General features: G+C 39.8%; 1 protein-coding gene across 1 annotated transcript in view; it reads right to left on the bottom strand.

Annotated features, from left to right (window-relative positions):
- Positions 1-206: 206 nt before the first annotated feature.
- The window catches only part of LOC134994219 (T-cell receptor-associated transmembrane adapter 1), a 31,674-nt gene continuing 15,253 nt past the window's right edge, over positions 207-16,627 (bottom strand). The window contains exons 3-6 of the mRNA XM_063950931.1: positions 15,448-15,484; positions 12,740-12,801; positions 8,593-8,660; positions 207-1,375 (exon numbers count right to left, since the gene is read on the bottom strand). Coding sequence (XP_063807001.1) covers positions 1,085-1,375; positions 8,593-8,660; positions 12,740-12,801; positions 15,448-15,484 — 458 coding nt within the window. The 3' untranslated portion in view covers positions 207-1,084. The remainder of the gene's footprint in view (positions 1,376-8,592; positions 8,661-12,739; positions 12,802-15,447; positions 15,485-16,627) is intronic.

Genomic DNA, 16,627 nt, shown 5'->3' with positions numbered 1-16,627 from the left:
ACTCTTATATGTTTACAGGTGCCGATCGCGTTTAGACTGGCAGCACTTAAGTGTACTCATCTCCCAACTCATACCTTAATATTCTTCATATCAATACCTGGTACCTAATTGTACCTCAACCCCATACTATTTGGATCAGACTCAGGACAGTGCTAAAGTGCTATCTCTTCCCAAACGTGTTACACATAACTATTATTATTGTCCTTTATTTATATGGCGCCACAAGGGTTCACAGAACCTTACAAAGTACATAAACAAATGAGCAGAACAAACAAACAGTGAAGGTGCCAGGTAAGTTTACACTGATGTTAGACACCAACCCATGGCACATGTTATAAACATGTCCCCGTGTTCACGTAAACTGTGCTAAAGTAATGAAAACGATAATAGCAGGTCTTCACTGGCATCTTAAAATGTAGGCTTGATAACTGTTTCTTTGTACAAATGATTAAAACTCAAGATTGTACTGTAGTTGTTCCATCATCTTCAGATTCTTCAGGGAAAATCAGCCCTAATCAGCACAATTGTAGATTTATAAATAGTATATGAAATATATTTTAGTATATGGTTAGATCAGTTGTTCTCACCCTGGGGTGCCTCAGGGTACTTGCAGGGGTGTCCTGGGTTGGTGGTCCAGGACCAATTCTAATTATTTATGGTCTATGAAATAGACAGAACCAGTGTTTGGGGCTTCCCATCATAACAAATGTGGACAAACAGAAGTGAATCCTGTCCCTCGCCACATAACTGAACCTAAGGATGACATATACGCATGGTTTACGTAATTTAATATATTTTTTCTGAATTTTTCAATAAGAAACTTTTGGCCTAGGGGTGCCGTGAAAACAATTCTTATACACTAGGGTGCCGTGACTCAAAAAAGTTTGGGAACCACTGGGTTAACTACATTCTTTGTTTTTTCGATGCAAGTGACAAAGTTGATTTGCAGGCAACATGTCTATTCATATGCAGGATCCACTAACCAATTCACTCACAACTTACATTACAAATATTATAAATTGAAATTTTGCTATAATGTAGAATGCTCTAGAAGGAAAATTCCTGTTTATCTCAGTTTGCCCATTCAAACTTGATTTTTGTCTTCCATAGCCATGTTATTTCTTGTCTTCTTTAACAAGTGGTAAACTTTGACTGGGTCATCATGCAACAAATCATTTCCAGCTATGCATTCAGCTGTTAGCTGCTCACTGTTCAAGTATATACTGGAAGTTGACAAAATATTATTTGTACTGGCCGATTTGTCTTCTGCACAACTTGGGTTACTGATTGGCCTCGTTTTCTTCTTTCGTTTTCTCCCAGGTCTTTTAGGACTGAGATTAAGTGATGCATAAAACATCGGTTCTTCACATTCCACCTGATAAAGATTGTATAGAAGTTAGAATGTATTTGATTTAAACTTTGCTCACATTTTGCTCATATTTTAAACAAGTACATATATAATGGTTTGAATGTGTGATCTGTCAAGTCTGGCAGCGATAAAAGAAGAAACATTGTTAAGTGGACCTATCACCACCCTGGGGGCAAAATATTGTACGATGCTTTATCAGTATAGTTTATTCTTTAGTATATTTTCTTTTATACATGCCTGTATCAAGTTTAGTGACAGGAACCAGAGATGTGCACAGATCCCCGTGTTTTGGGTTTGATAGTAATTTATCATCATGTTTTGGGTTTGGCAAAACCACCCTCAAATACTGGTTCAGATTCAGATTTGGGTTCGGTTTAAAATTGATAAAAAAATTGTTAATTATTGTTAAAAATCTTTAAAAACAGCTAAAATCATATAATTTTTGCAATCCAAACCCCAAAATCCGAATTTGGGAACTGCAGGAAGATTCAAACCACACATCTGTAATAGGAACCTTCTACGCAGGTATTAAACAATAATAATGCATGTCAGCAGGCACACTTGCACATTTGAATGTTTTTTTTTTACATTTAACTGTAGGAAGTCTTGAATGAGATTTCTTCTTTTGGGCATCCCCTTCTTCCTTAACCACCTCTTTCTGTTGTGCACTGCACAAATTCTTGTGATTTTTTCCTTTAAATCCTGTTGTGCAACCTTGATCCCTACGTGGGTCTACAGCGCTCATTCTACTCCAGAGCAACAAGCTGAGGAGCCAATTACAGCTGTCAGAGCAAAATTAAACTTAATTGAAGTGGATAACACCACCAAATTGGCTACAGTACATGTAGATTTTTTTTCACTCCCTGCAAGAGGCATAGGAAGAGCTTTGTCAGAGGCATAATAGTAATAATAATAATAATAATAATAATACTCTGTCATAAAAGGCTAAAGCTGCTCCTCACCTGGTTGGAACTCAAGTGTTTTGTGTGGCGGCAGCCACTAGATGGCGCCCGATGGAGCATTGCAATTGCTGCTCCATTCGGGCACGCACAGCCACCGGTGCTGACATTAGTGTCATGTTGTTCCGTCATTATGACGGGCTGGTAACTACTACTACTACTACGACTACGACTACTACTACTACGACTACTACTACTACTAATAATAATAATAATAATAATAGAAAAAGAGCAATTCTTGAGAGGGCCCCTTTTGAAACCCATTAATCATTTTACTTTCCAACTATAATAAATCATAGACATGCTCAGGATTCGAACCTGGACAATTCAGAAGATGTACTGTAAGCTGTTAATGTGGATAAATGACAGAATATTGTAGTCAGGATGTATTTTACTGTGAAGGAGGAAATGATGAAGATAACTAGAGGCTCCCTAATATACTTTTCGGGCATCATAATACAACTATAGGTTGACACCACTGCTACTTTATTCGCATGATATCTATTCCAGTGTCTGACACCTCATAAAATATTTCCTACCAGCACTGGTTCAGATTGTTTGCAAGGATTTGTGGAACTTAATACCTAATAATAATAATAATAATAATAATAAAGTATCATTAGGGTTTCCATATTAAGCTACATTTTCCCATAGAGTGAGGAAGCTTCAATTGGAAGCAAAACGCATCAGAGAAAGTGCCCTATTGTGACCCAGTTGACAACCTTTGTTGGTCCCTGTTGATGTGCATCGCTGTCGTTTGAGGCTGACAGTCGGGAGAAGGGAGGACGCTATATGCGGCGGTTTGAGGACGGGAGCATACTCTGCTGACAGGCGCCTGCGGTGCGCTGAGCTCCAGGAGCCGGACTGTTCTTTCCCCTAAAGCCAAAAAGGTGTGTCTATTGCTCACCGGAGTCATTCTAGTGGGAGACGGAGGACGCCACTTGCGGTGGTTGGAAAACGGGAGCCATAGTTTTCAACAGGTGCTTGCGGTGCACCAAGCCCCGGGTGTTTGATTTTACCCTCCAGGTTCCAGGATATATCTCCCATAAGTGAAGAATATTTCATTCTGCGAGCATATGGATAATTCCATTAACTGGTAAACAAAATTCTATCCATAATACACTACATGATATCTAATACAAGAGATTTTTAGCATACCTAACGGGACTATCCTATTCAGGAATATAATAAACTAAGGACATCAGCACCTTTACAAATATTGGATTAGTCCACTGTGGTCAATTATAGTAATATAGATATATGATCCACCTCTTATGTTCAATTAATATTATAATTATTATTTTAGTTTTATTGTTTTTTTTTTACATATGCGCATATTAATTAAGGCAATTTTGTAATTTTTTTTTGTGTTTTATATGATTGATTTCATAGATATTAAAAAAAATACCATAAAAGAACTAATTGAGTATGTTCATGTCCTGTTGCCTCAAATTAATTATATTAGCGCGAGGAGTTTTTTAGTGTTTGGTACAATTGCAGCAATGATGTATGAAGGCACATCTGTATCACATGACTTTTGACACTTCAGTGTAGATACCTTTTACCAAAAGTAGGTGGTGACTAATCCCTGACAAATTTTTCAAAGAAACTTGCATATCTCAAACTAGGAACAGAAATTTTGGTGAGTGTAATGTCCTGGTAACCCACCTCACTTAAACATATTATAAAAATGCCCTCTGGATCCAATTTGGAAGTAGCTAGCTGAATAGGTACTGTATTACAAAGCATGTTGACTACTTGTTGCTTTTTAAGGTATGCAAGGTGTATTCCACAAATAAGAGTCTATGTGAAGACAGATAGGGATGGTTGCTCAGTTTTCTATATTTAAGAGAATATAGGATAATACCTAAGATATAGACAAGGCATTAAGAAGTAAGTGTACATGATGGCGGTAAGACTGAGGAGACTGGTGGAGGCAGGCCAGAAAAGGAATTGGTGAATATAATGTGATGTGGAGAAAGGTGGATGTGACTAGCAACATTAAATATAAGAGTGGTATCCTCTAAGGATGATTCCCCAGTAAGGGTACTAATAATATTATAGACAGTAGTAAAGTAGTGTAACTTGAAGAATTAAAGTACTACAAAAAAGAAAATACTCTCAAAAGTGAGTGTGTGTGGATAAAGCGAAGAAAAAGTGCAAAGACTGAATAATGAATGCTGATAAACTATAGTATAAAAACCAAAGTTATAGTATGTCATAACTCACCTGAAGGGCTGACAATGTTTAATGTCCCCTTTTCTTCTTCTTTCACAGCTCATGATTTGCCAAAAGAGTCATAGTGGTATATGTCCTAAGGTGCATATTTTTAGAACTGAAGATATTGCCCATAGAAACCAATCAGAATATCATTATCAAGTGCCTTTTAGAAGAGAATAGCTAGAATATGATTGGTAGCTATGGACAACATCCCCATTGCTAAAAACCCACACTTAAGTAAATGTACCCCATAAAGTCATTTCACTCTGATGTTCCTTTATACATTATTTTAAATCTTCCCTCCTGCTGAAGTATCACACATCTGTGATGCAACTCAAAAATGTCTTACTCATTCTTAGTGAGACGCACATCATTTCACACTTTGTAATACATGATAATGTTTTGGCCTCTTCCAGGTGTTCAGAAATAACTGCCAATTTAAGGTCTGTATCTTTAAGAGCTTTCATTTCTAACTCTCTTTTTTCTTCATCTTGTTTAAAGAATATTTTTAAAGAGGATTATTCACTCTGTAATGTTTCAACAATTTGCTCATGCAACAATTCCTCTTCAACAGACTTTTTCTTTAAGTCACTAATTTGTGCATAATAATATGAAAGTCTTTAATGTAATGTTGTTCATATGGTCAAATTCTTCCATGCTGACATAGTCTTCTCCTGACCACACACACTGTTAGTTTTACCTTGCTTTGTCATTTTAAATGTCTCTTTCTGTGGAACATCACTTTGCTGCACATTTTGAAAAGCATTGCCAAAGAGGAGTTAAAACATTTTTTAAATCACCTCCTTGCAACACAATTCCTTTACTATCAGACTATCAGCCTTGTAGGCTTCAGGTTCTTTCTGGGAGTATGTTTCTTTTTCTTTCCCATCTTCATCAGAATACAGCATAAACATAGAAAATGCTTCTGTTTACATTGTATTACACTTTGCTTTCAAAACTATTCCCAACACAGCAAAACACTTTACTTCATGTGGAGCTACAACTACCAACATGTATCACAGCAACTGTCCCTTTAATTGCCTTTGCAAAAAGAATGTGCCAAACCCAATATTGATAAGGCAGTCACTTGTTTTTTCAGCAGGAGTAATATACGTGGGCTTTCTTCTATTAACCCTTTCCCTGCTGCTTCAGTTTCACAAACACTTACTTTTGTTTGCAGAAATGCTTGAACAACTATATAAATACTTATTTTTATTTCTCTCCAAAGACAAAGTGTACACTACTTGTGATTTCACACACTTGTTTCCTGCCAAATTTCACTTATGCAGACCATTTTCTGTTATACAACACTTCACAACCGGCTTTTTCCACTCACCACCTTCTTGGACTTTCATACAGATTAATCATCTTGTAGTCTCCAATATACTGTGCAGAAAGCATTCTTATTTTCCATTAAGCTGCTGTTATTTTCCACATATTTCTGCGTAGATCTCATTTATTTTGGTAGAGTAACTAGTGGTGCAGTGTTTAGGTGCTTCCAACAGGGTCAACACACAGCTTTTCAGGTTCAATAAATAAAAGAAATGAAGCTGTACTGTCAGCATACAGAAATTAATACAAAATCAGCCTAGCCCTCACTCAAGGCATTTGCTCACTTCATGACCCCTATTCTAACAGGGCAGCTAATCTGCAACAGAAAGCCTCCATTTTGCCTGCTTCTTGCAGAGCTGGCCACAGATTTCTAGGCCTGGCCTGGCTTCCACAACTTCATATGCAAAGTCACAGAGTTTTACGGTCCTTTTTGCCTCCTGCAGATTTGGACATTGACCTCCTGTCCCCCACTGGCCTCCTGGCTCACTGGGCTCTTTGGCTGCCACAGTCCCTCCTGGACTTTCTCTACTCGGCAGCCCTTAGGTGTGGTCACACCTTTTACTTCCCTGTGTGGGTGGATCCCTCCAGTCCCATCCATGACTCACTATCGCTATCTACTGTATCTTGATACTGCCATAATACCCATCCTCCTTAGCATCTCTGCTATTTTTAATCACCTTCAACAAAAAATTCAATTGACCTTTGTGATACAGTTCTTTACTTGCTCACTTCCTTACTACCTAGCCATTCCTTCAGTGTCTTTACCTCTAGCACATGATCCAATCTACTTTTTTACCCTGACCTCTCTATTCTGTACTTCTTTTTGTGACCAACTATCTCTCGCTAAATTCTCATGAATATCACAACTCTATCTAAAACTCAAGAAGTCTAAAATCAAAGCTTATCATTGTCCCTCCTGCCTATATCAACTCTTCCTCATATCTCCCCCACCATGAACAACACCACAATTTCCTCAATCTTTCAAGCCTGATGCCTTTGTGTCACGCTTGACTCCATCCTCCGATTTATTTACAGTCTCTCTCCTAGTCACCTTCACCTTTGAAATAATGCTATAATATGCCTTTTTGTTACTCAAAATGCAACCAAAACTCCTAGCAATTCTATAATCATATACCTTGATTGCTGAAACTTTCTCCAGTCTGGCATTCCAATCCATCAATCCCCAATTCAGTTAATCCTAGACACTGCTGAATACTGAGATAGATTTCCATCTACAGTGCCAGTGGGGGTTTTTGACAGTGATTGCACATACATATGTGCCAGGCTCCCCAACTTGCCATTGATTCTTGCTTTCTCTAATAATTGTCTGCTGATCTCTACTATCCATGAATTGAATCTGTGTTTAATTATGATTAGTTTGTGTTCTGACACTTCAAGTGTCAGTGTACCTGCTCACTATGTATTACTATATCTAAGTGATATCCTTGCCATTGGGGTACATTGTGTTACAGAACTCCTGTACTACTGGCATGAGACCCATAGAGCCCTCAAGAGGGTCTTCTGCCAATAGCAACCCCCAGCTGTTCCCTTAGTGCTTGATATGCACAACAGTATTTAGGCCACCCCCCTTAAAACCTCCAGCAGTAGGGATCACTCAATAGACTGGAGACCATTGGGTCACAGACTGGAGAATAACTGAGGGTGAGGACACACAGGAGCTCGGAGGATGAGGTCCGAGCAGGGTTGATGAGGCACTGTGCAGATGGTATACAGGCACTGAGTGGATGGTGTTGTTACAATACACCACAATGGATTTGTATGAGACTCTAGCAGATGGTAAGCAGGCCAGGAATACAATTTAGGGCTGGAAAGTTGCAACTCCAGCTGTACAAGGTTTTGGCAGATTATAGGTCATGAATGCAAAATATAGCTGAAGGTTGCAGCTCCAGCTGTTCAGGACTCTGGCAGATGACAGCAAGCCAGGTATACAGGAAAAGCTGAAGGTTGCTGCTGCAGCCGTATAGGACTCTGGCAGATAACAGCAGGCCAGGAATAAAGGATAAGCTGACGATTGCAGCTTCAGCCGTACAGGACTTTTGCAGATGACAATAAGCCAGGTATAGAGGATAAGCTGAAGGTTGCGGCTCCAGCTGTGTAGGACTCTGACAGATGACAGCAGGCCAGGTATACAGGATAAGCTGAAGGTTTCAGCGCCAGCTGTGTAGGACTCTGGCAGATGACAGCAAGCCAGGTGTACAGGATAACTTCCAGGAACCAACAGGAGTAGAACCAGGATCATCTAGCTTCCAGAACCAGGAACAGAGGACATGGGGTTCATGCTTACTGGCATAAACTATAACCAGCAGGGCATTGCTGGACTGTCTGCAAGATAAAGGGACAGTAACCAATAAAAGAGCCCCAGAAGCCAAGCCACCTTTGAGTAACTAACACCATACAGCTGGAGCACTGCACGTCTCCCACAGCCTCCTGTCAGCCCAGGATCCCCAATGGGAAGTGCAATGACCAGGACCTGTGGGGAGTGCAAGCCAACGTGGCTCGTAGCTCGTTGTGAGAAAAGGGGTAATGATACGTAGTTGCCTATAAAAAAATACAATCGTTTATTTGTATAAGACATTTTACAATATTAATAAATATGGTACCAAAAGAGCAATTGTATATGCCCTGTAAATAAAATAATTTCAATAGACAAAGAAGTTTATCTGTTGAGATTTTAGATAATGAAAACAGCACCTGGGTTTCCTGCCTGTTTCTTTCTTGTGGGGTTGCCATTGGTTCATAACAACATTCATCAGTATGATCTAGGTTAGGAGAAAGGTGGTGTTATAAGCAATGGAGACATAGCTTTTGTATTCCATTTTTATGACTTATACAGTATGTCAATAATCTGCAGATGTTTCTACCTCACTACAAACCAATGTTATACACACACTTGTCTACTCCAGGAGACATCTCAATTATTTTAAAAAAAGAAGAGCACACTGCCCACTGAGTGTGGGGGTTGTGTTGATGGCATGATTTGCAGCAAATTGCACCATCATAGCACCAGGGTCACCATCAACGGGGGACTGCTGGAACAGGGGTCCCGGGACTGGCCAGAGAGGGGGCCCGGACACCGATACCTGGAAGAATCTGTGTACCATCACTAGAACTGTGTGACCCATATAACTTTGTGACAGCTGGACCGGCTGACTGATAACATCTCCAGGAAAGGGGTAGCGGATGCCGGGCAGAAGGTACGCACAGCGCCATGAGCCGGAGGTTGGATGGGAAGGCTGCACGGTGACTTGGAGAATAAGGCATTCTGGAAACTACTATAAGCCACCAGTGTGAGGTGAAAGCCAGGAGGAGCAGACCAGGGCCATGGGGTTAGGAGTAGGATGGAGGAGGCAGCAGGGATCAGAGGGACTCAGGATTGGGTTAGATGACAGGTTGATATGAGGCTTGATCGCAGATGTGAGGGAGGTTCTCTGGTGTTCTGTTAACCGCCATAATGATGGGAGGAGGGGGCTGTGTGTACTGGGGAGAGTGAGTTATGGAGGGGGGAGGGGTCTGTGTACACTGGGAAAAGTGAGTAATGAGGGTGCAGTCTGTACTGGGGAGAGTGAGTGATGGGAAGACTGTATACTGGGGACAGTGAGTGATGGGGTGCAGTCTGTACTGGGGAGAGTGAGTGATGAGTGGCTAAGCAAACTGGGGAGAGTGAGTGATGGGGGTGCTGTGTGTACTGGGCAGAGTCAGTGAATGGGGGCTGTACATACTGGTGAGAGTGAGTGAAGGGGATGCTGTTTTTTACTGGGCAGAGTGAGTGATGGGGCAGAACTTACTGCATAGGCAAACATGGGGGGCAGTAACTCAATGATAGCAACAATAGCATATAATACAATTACTAGAGCTGCTGTCACAAAATGCAGTTTAAGGGACAGAGTGGAGCTGCTGCACATGCCTAGTGGTAGCAGCGTCTTCTACCACATTTCCTGTGTGTGTGGATCTGAGTGCTCAATCAGTGCACTGGACTACAGAGTAGCTGTAGTGTTAATTATTAATACTGTATTCCATACACTATCGAATGTTTAAGAAAACCATATATGTTCCAGGGTCGGTACTAGTTTCTTCTACTGCTCCCTCAGACTCCCAAACTTGCTCCAATGTTCTGCAGAGTGGGAGATTGTGGATTGCATTTGGAAACCCCCCTCTAGAAATCCTGTGTTTGCAACTGTACTGGGGAGAGTGAGTGATGATATGTATACTGGTGAGGGTCAAAAGAAGACTGTTTTAGAAATAACAAAGAGGGGGCTATGTTTTGGGGAGACTGCATATTAGAGAGAGTGAACAAGAGTTGTAGAAGTGGAGATTGTGAATATTGGGGAGAGTGAATATATTGCATGAAGAACTTTTGTAAAAGGATATATAGAATAGTAGAATAGATAAGAGAATGAAGAAAATAGGAAACATTTTATACATACATACTGTATTGTGTGCAATATTTGGAGCCAAATAATTATTATGTATCTGATTCTCCATAGACCAAGCAGAATATTTTTATTTCACAATGTTATTAGGCAATGATATGTGTCTTGTATACATAGTTCAAAGTTGCACAGAACCTAGTGCCATACATATTTTACATGTCCTGTTCAAATATCACATATAAACGTGCAGATGTACATACTGTAAGCCTTGGATAGCAATAAAGTGGAGAACGATGAGTAGATCCAATTATACTGTAGGCTTGAACACAAAGTAATGACTAGAAAATGGTTATTGTGGTCTGCTTAGTATGTAAAGACATCATAATAAAGTTAAGATCTTATATAGAACTGTAAGGGTATGAAGATAAAGTCCTTTAACGAAAGGCACAGTTGCTCCAAATATAGTGAATTCTTAGGGTTGTGTTACCAAAAAGAATTATACTGGGTATACCTATGCTTACTACCTTAAGATCGTAACGTTATATGAAAATTTTTAATATTTTCAAATAGTAATATGGGGATATTTGGGGGAACTGCCTATTTTGACAGTATTGGGGCCCACAATTTCTGATGGCAGCCCTGCATAGCACTACTAGCTTTCATTTTAACGACTGTGCTAGATTCATGATAGATGCAGATTGGTTGTTTTGGGCAACTTCCCCACTCTCTCCAAGGCTTGCTTCATCTCCTGTTCAGTCACGCCATCAATGGGCCACTGTCTACTCTATACCGTCTCAAATATGGACTCACAAATGTTGCCAGATATGTACTTATATAATAATAATAATAATAATAATAATAATACACCTTTCCTAACAGACCCCTATCTACTGTAGTGGTGATACACATATATACAAAGTAGTAATTATACTATAACATCTCACTTATATGTCCTAGAGCAGACATGTCCAAACTGCGGCCTTCCAGCTGTTGAGAAACTACACATCCCAGCATGCCCTGACACAGCTTTAGCATTCTCTGACAGCAAAACTGTGTCAGGGCATGCTGGGATATGTAGTTTCTCAACAGCTGGAGGGCCGCAGTTTGGACATGCCTGTCCTAGAGTATGGAAGTCATTCCGAGTTGATCGCTAGCTACCGTTATTCACAGCGCAGCGATCAGGCTAAAAATTGGCATTTCTGTGCATGCGTGTGCACCGCAATGCGCACGCGCGACGTACGGGTACAAAGAGAATTGTAATTTTGCACAGGTTCTAGCGACGTTTACATTCGTAGTGGCGGCCGCAGAAAGATTGACAGGAAGGGGGCATTTCTGGGTGGCAACTGACCGTTTTCAGGGAGTGTTTGGAAAAACGCAGGCGTGCCAGGGATAACGCAGGCGTGGCTGGGCGAAGGTTGGGCGGGTGTGTGACATCAAAAGCCAACCCTCCAATGTTAGAACCAACACACACGAAGAGTAAGTCCAGGGCTGGTCTTGTTTTGCACAAAATGTTTTCGCAGGCGCTCTGCTGCACAGGAGTTCGCACTTCTGCAAAGCGAAAATACACTCCCCGGTGGGCAGCGACAATGCGTTTTCACGGCTGCTAAAAACTGATAGCGAGCGATCAACTCGTAATGACCCCCTATATTAGGTTATAGATCAGGTAATGAGAACCATTAAGAGTTGCATTTGTAACTGTAAAATGCATGCTGCAAATAAAGCATGCTTATTTGTTTCTGTTGAGTTGCAGTTATCTTAGCATAGGTTTAACGCAAACTCAAGATTTTATGTGGCCTGAAATAAGGGTTTAAACAGGTGCTGTATGACCTGCTTTGTATATGTGACATCAACTTTTATAATCTCTGCCATATCAGGTACTAAAATAGGTACATTGTTTCACGTGCTTAAATAATCATTAGTACCTGATATGGAAGAGATTGTAAAAGCAGCATAACAGAGTAGATCTAAGATGTTCAACCCTGAAAAAATACTCTGTTACGTTGCTGTAAATGTAATTGCCTTTTATGGGTTAGGTAGTGCTTATTTATATTTTATATTATTGTGAAGCAAACACGTTTCCATGACAATGGAAATAAATGCAGTTTGGGCTAGTTTTTAAGCCTAATAAAATGAGTGAAAAAGTCTGATGGCAACAACAATTTGAATGACCAGCAAAGTACAGTATGTGCCTGATTCTTTGAGAGGTGTCGGCATAGTATGTGCCTGATTCTTATAGAGGTGTCGGCATAGTATGTACCTGATTCTTATAGAGGTGTCGGCATTCGGTGGGGAGTTACATAAAGCTACTCACTTCTGAATATCACTGGTCAGGCCGTGAAGTAAAAAATAGACAGCAGTGTGGTGCTCAGATATTAACCACATGGCAATGCAATATATTATTTTGTATATGCAATTGTTAGCTGTTAGTAACTGCCTTTAGGAAACAGATCAAATTGATATCCACTTACCAAGCATTGACTGATTCAGGTTTCCATAAATTGGGTTAGTTTCAATGTACTGCTGGTCATAACTGCAGATACAGAGATTTCATATATTGTAAGTTTTCAAAAAGTCTTTATCAGTGATGATTTTACTCTAATTTTATGTAGCAATATACGGGCAATTCCCAGAAAATATGGACATAGAGCTTTAAACACAAGTCAACACAGCTACAAGATGTGGCCTCATTACTCAGTTAAAGTGCTCTATATTGCTAATAGAAGAAAATAATTTTTGTTTGTGATCTAGTACTTCAGATTAGGGCTCTTTAAACTACCAGTGCTCACCGAATGGAAACAATATTGTGGGCAGACTTTCATTCATATAAATTAATGAAAACAGGTGTTTGATTTAGTGAGCACATAATGGACCTAATTCAGAGCTAATCGTAGATGTGCAAAAAATTATCATCTGCAATCAAAATCTCTGACATGTGGGGGACGCCCAGCACAGAGCTAGTTCACCCCGTATGTCAGACCCGACCCCGGCTAGCCATCTGTATAACGCATGCGCTTTAAGAGTTTTGGGAAATTTTCGTGCATGCGCAGTTGCAAAAACTTTGCTCAACTACATGAATATCAGCATTGTAAGCAAATTGTGTGTGACTCTGAATCAGGCCCTGGGGGTCTATTTCGATAACTAGGCAGTTATATAGATGCCGTTAATTTATTTATTTATTTTTTGTATAGCGCACACATATTCCGCACCGCTTTACAGAGAATTGGCCATTCACATCAGTCCCTGCCCCAGTGGTGCTTACACTCTATATTCCCTACCACATGTACACACAGACAAATTCATGCTAGGGTTAATTTTGTTGGGAGCCAATTAACCTACCAGTATATTTTTGGATTGTGGGAGTAAACCGGAGCACCCGGAGGAAACCCACGCAAGTACGGGGAGAATATACAAACTCCACACAGTTAGGGCCATGGTGGGAATTGAACCCATGACCTCAGTGCTGTGAGGCAGTAATGCTAACCATTACACCATCCGTACTGCCCACAGGTCACTGAGTATCCCAAAGTGTTAAATCTTTCTCAGGAGAATGATGTCATTATTATAACACTGTTCACACTATCCACCTTGCGTAGCACTTATAAGCTCTTTTATTGATTAACCTGTATGTCATATTCACGCTTATAAACCAGCCAAGAATGTGTCATACATTCCACCTCAGGACATGCAATCATCAATTATTATACAGATAAAATATGCTTGCTATCTATTTTTTATTTCAAGCTCATATATTATGTCCTGCCCCTGTTGTTCAGTGATTTGTGCCATTGAGTGGAGCCATTAGACCTTTGAAATATGCACCAATGCAGGAGCGGATTGGCCATAGGGCACACAGGGAAGATCCCCAGTGGGCCGATGTGCATGTGGGGCCTGTTGTGTTTATTGACATGTGAGGGATGGTGCTGCCGCTATATTTACACAAGATACCTCTGGTGCTGAGCATGTGAGACCACGTCTACAACTATTTTCAGGGCCAATTTCAGTTCCCAATCTGCCCCTGCCCGACTTTGAAAGAAAGTGCAATGGAATATGCTAGCGCTACTTAAATGCTAATAAATAAATGAACATAGAGATTTTACAGCCAAGAATTATAAAACATCTTGGTGTCACTAGGCCTTTCAAACAGCAGTGTAAATTTGATACCAAAAGCTATATTATTAAAAAATTGTTCCCCTGTTGGGGCCATTTTGTTTTATTGTTCCTGTGGGGACTAGTGTGTGTGTTTTTTCCTGTGGGGGCCAATGTGTTTTATATTTTTCATTTACACTTGCGTCTGAGTTGCACCATGTATGCATGCACCGTAATGGTGTTCATATAGAGTCAGACACATGCACCAAGAAGTATATTAGAAATGTGTTGGCCATTCCTGTGTGGTTACAGGGGATTGGCTAATCAGATACAGACATAATATGGGTGTGTTGTTGAAAGTGTTTACGTATAGACATGTTGAATTGCTCACATTGGAGGGCTGGTGAAAGTTACAATGGTGCAACGATGGTAGCGCCTAAAGACGCACAAAGCATGTTTGCAGCACCTGTACACACTGACAGTGAGCGTCTCAGTCCTTGCATATTTGGATGCACGGATATACACCAGGGAAGGGCATTGTAACTTCATAAGCATAAAGTTCTAATCCACCCCTGCACCAATGTATATGTATATAGGAGTGTCTGTACACAACAATATTTGCTAAGCATAATTTTAAATATTCTGTATTTTATTCCTTGACATATTTGTGGATCATAACATATTTTAAGCAGGTTACATTTGTAAACATTTAATAGCAAAATAAAAAAATTATAATGGTTGAGTTTGCCATATCCAAAATTCCGAAATAAGGAATATTCCAAAGTACAAAATATTTTGAGCACAACTGAGATAGTGACACCTTTGGTTTCTAATGGCTCAATGTACATAAACTTTGCTTAATGCACAAAGTTATTAAAAAAATATTGGATACATTTATCTTAAGGCTGTGTGTGTAAGGTGTATATGAAACACAAATGCATTATGTGTTTAGACTTGAGTCCCATCCCCAAGATATTACATTAGTATCCCAAATATTCCAAAATACAGAAAAATCTGCAATCCAAAATACTGTAATTCTGGTGCCAAGCATTCGGGTACGGGAGACTCAACCTATAAATATAATACATACCTTATGTTGCACGGGCTGTAATATTTACTGTCTTTCTCTGTATTAATGAAAAGGAGATTATTGCTAAATTATTATAATGACAATATATAGATAATTTTGTAACTATAATCCTCATGTTATTGCTAATTTGGCAACATCTTTGTTTTATAATTTTAGTAGATGAGAATATTTGAATATTATTTTCTGAACTGAAAATTCTCACTACCCTTCAAACACATTTCTTGCTCTGGACACATGAAGACAAACCAAATAGTTTCCGATGGTTTCAATATGCCCTATGTCTATTAAAATGCAGCATACTGTGACTTCTGGTTCCGACAGTGCATGGAGTCGCTGCAGCTCATTGGTTGGGCTCCCCCGGAAACCCTGATCCACAGTTTGTCATTTCTCTTGACACAGAAAAGCCATTTGACCTTGTAAGTTGGGAATGGGATCACCTTTATTCCTTGCTAGCAAATTTGGGTTTACGTTGGACCTGACTAATGTACTGCAAGCTCTGTACTCTTCTTATAGCTCCCTCATATTATGCAAAGGCCATCTTTCAAACCTCGTTATTCTAAAAGAGGAATAAGGCAAGGGTGTCCTTTTTTATCATCCCTGCTTTTTGAGATTGCCATTGAACCCTTAGCTTTAGCTTTATGGCACCTTGCTTCTTACTCGTGAGTTACGATAGCAGGCCAAGAGTTGAAAATTAGGCTTTTTGCAAACTATATGTTGCTTTTTGTCTCTAAGCCTGAGGTCTCCCTACCGGCCATTATGGACAGATTACACTTATTTTGCTTGTTTGCAGGCTATCGTGTGAACACTGCTAAGTCTGAACTCCTTCCACTTACTCCTTCTGCCTCCTCTTACTCTTCTTCCTCTGTCTGCTCACAATTTCTTTGTAATACTTCCAAATTAAAATACCTGGGTGTATATATTCCAACTAACCTATCTGCCGTATATGTGGAGAATTTTACTCCTGTTATTTCTTCTATTTCTAACCTTCTCATTTCGTGGTCTTCCTTACCACTATCTTTGCTAGGTCGCGTTGTGGTTTTAAAAAGTATTATCTTCCCAAAAATCTCAAATCTACTAAAAAAGTTACCCTTGAAACTCTCCAAAGCAGATCTGGCTTTGTGTGATACATTTTTTACTAAGTTTCTGTGGAACAATAAAAACCTCAGATAGCTTTGTCTAA

Source organism: Pseudophryne corroboree, chromosome 2, assembly GCF_028390025.1.
Source record: "Pseudophryne corroboree isolate aPseCor3 chromosome 2, aPseCor3.hap2, whole genome shotgun sequence".
Lineage (NCBI taxonomy): Eukaryota > Metazoa > Chordata > Amphibia > Anura > Myobatrachidae > Pseudophryne > Pseudophryne corroboree.
Note: the sequence above shows the minus strand (reverse complement) of the source record. Positions and strands in the feature narration are given on the sequence as shown.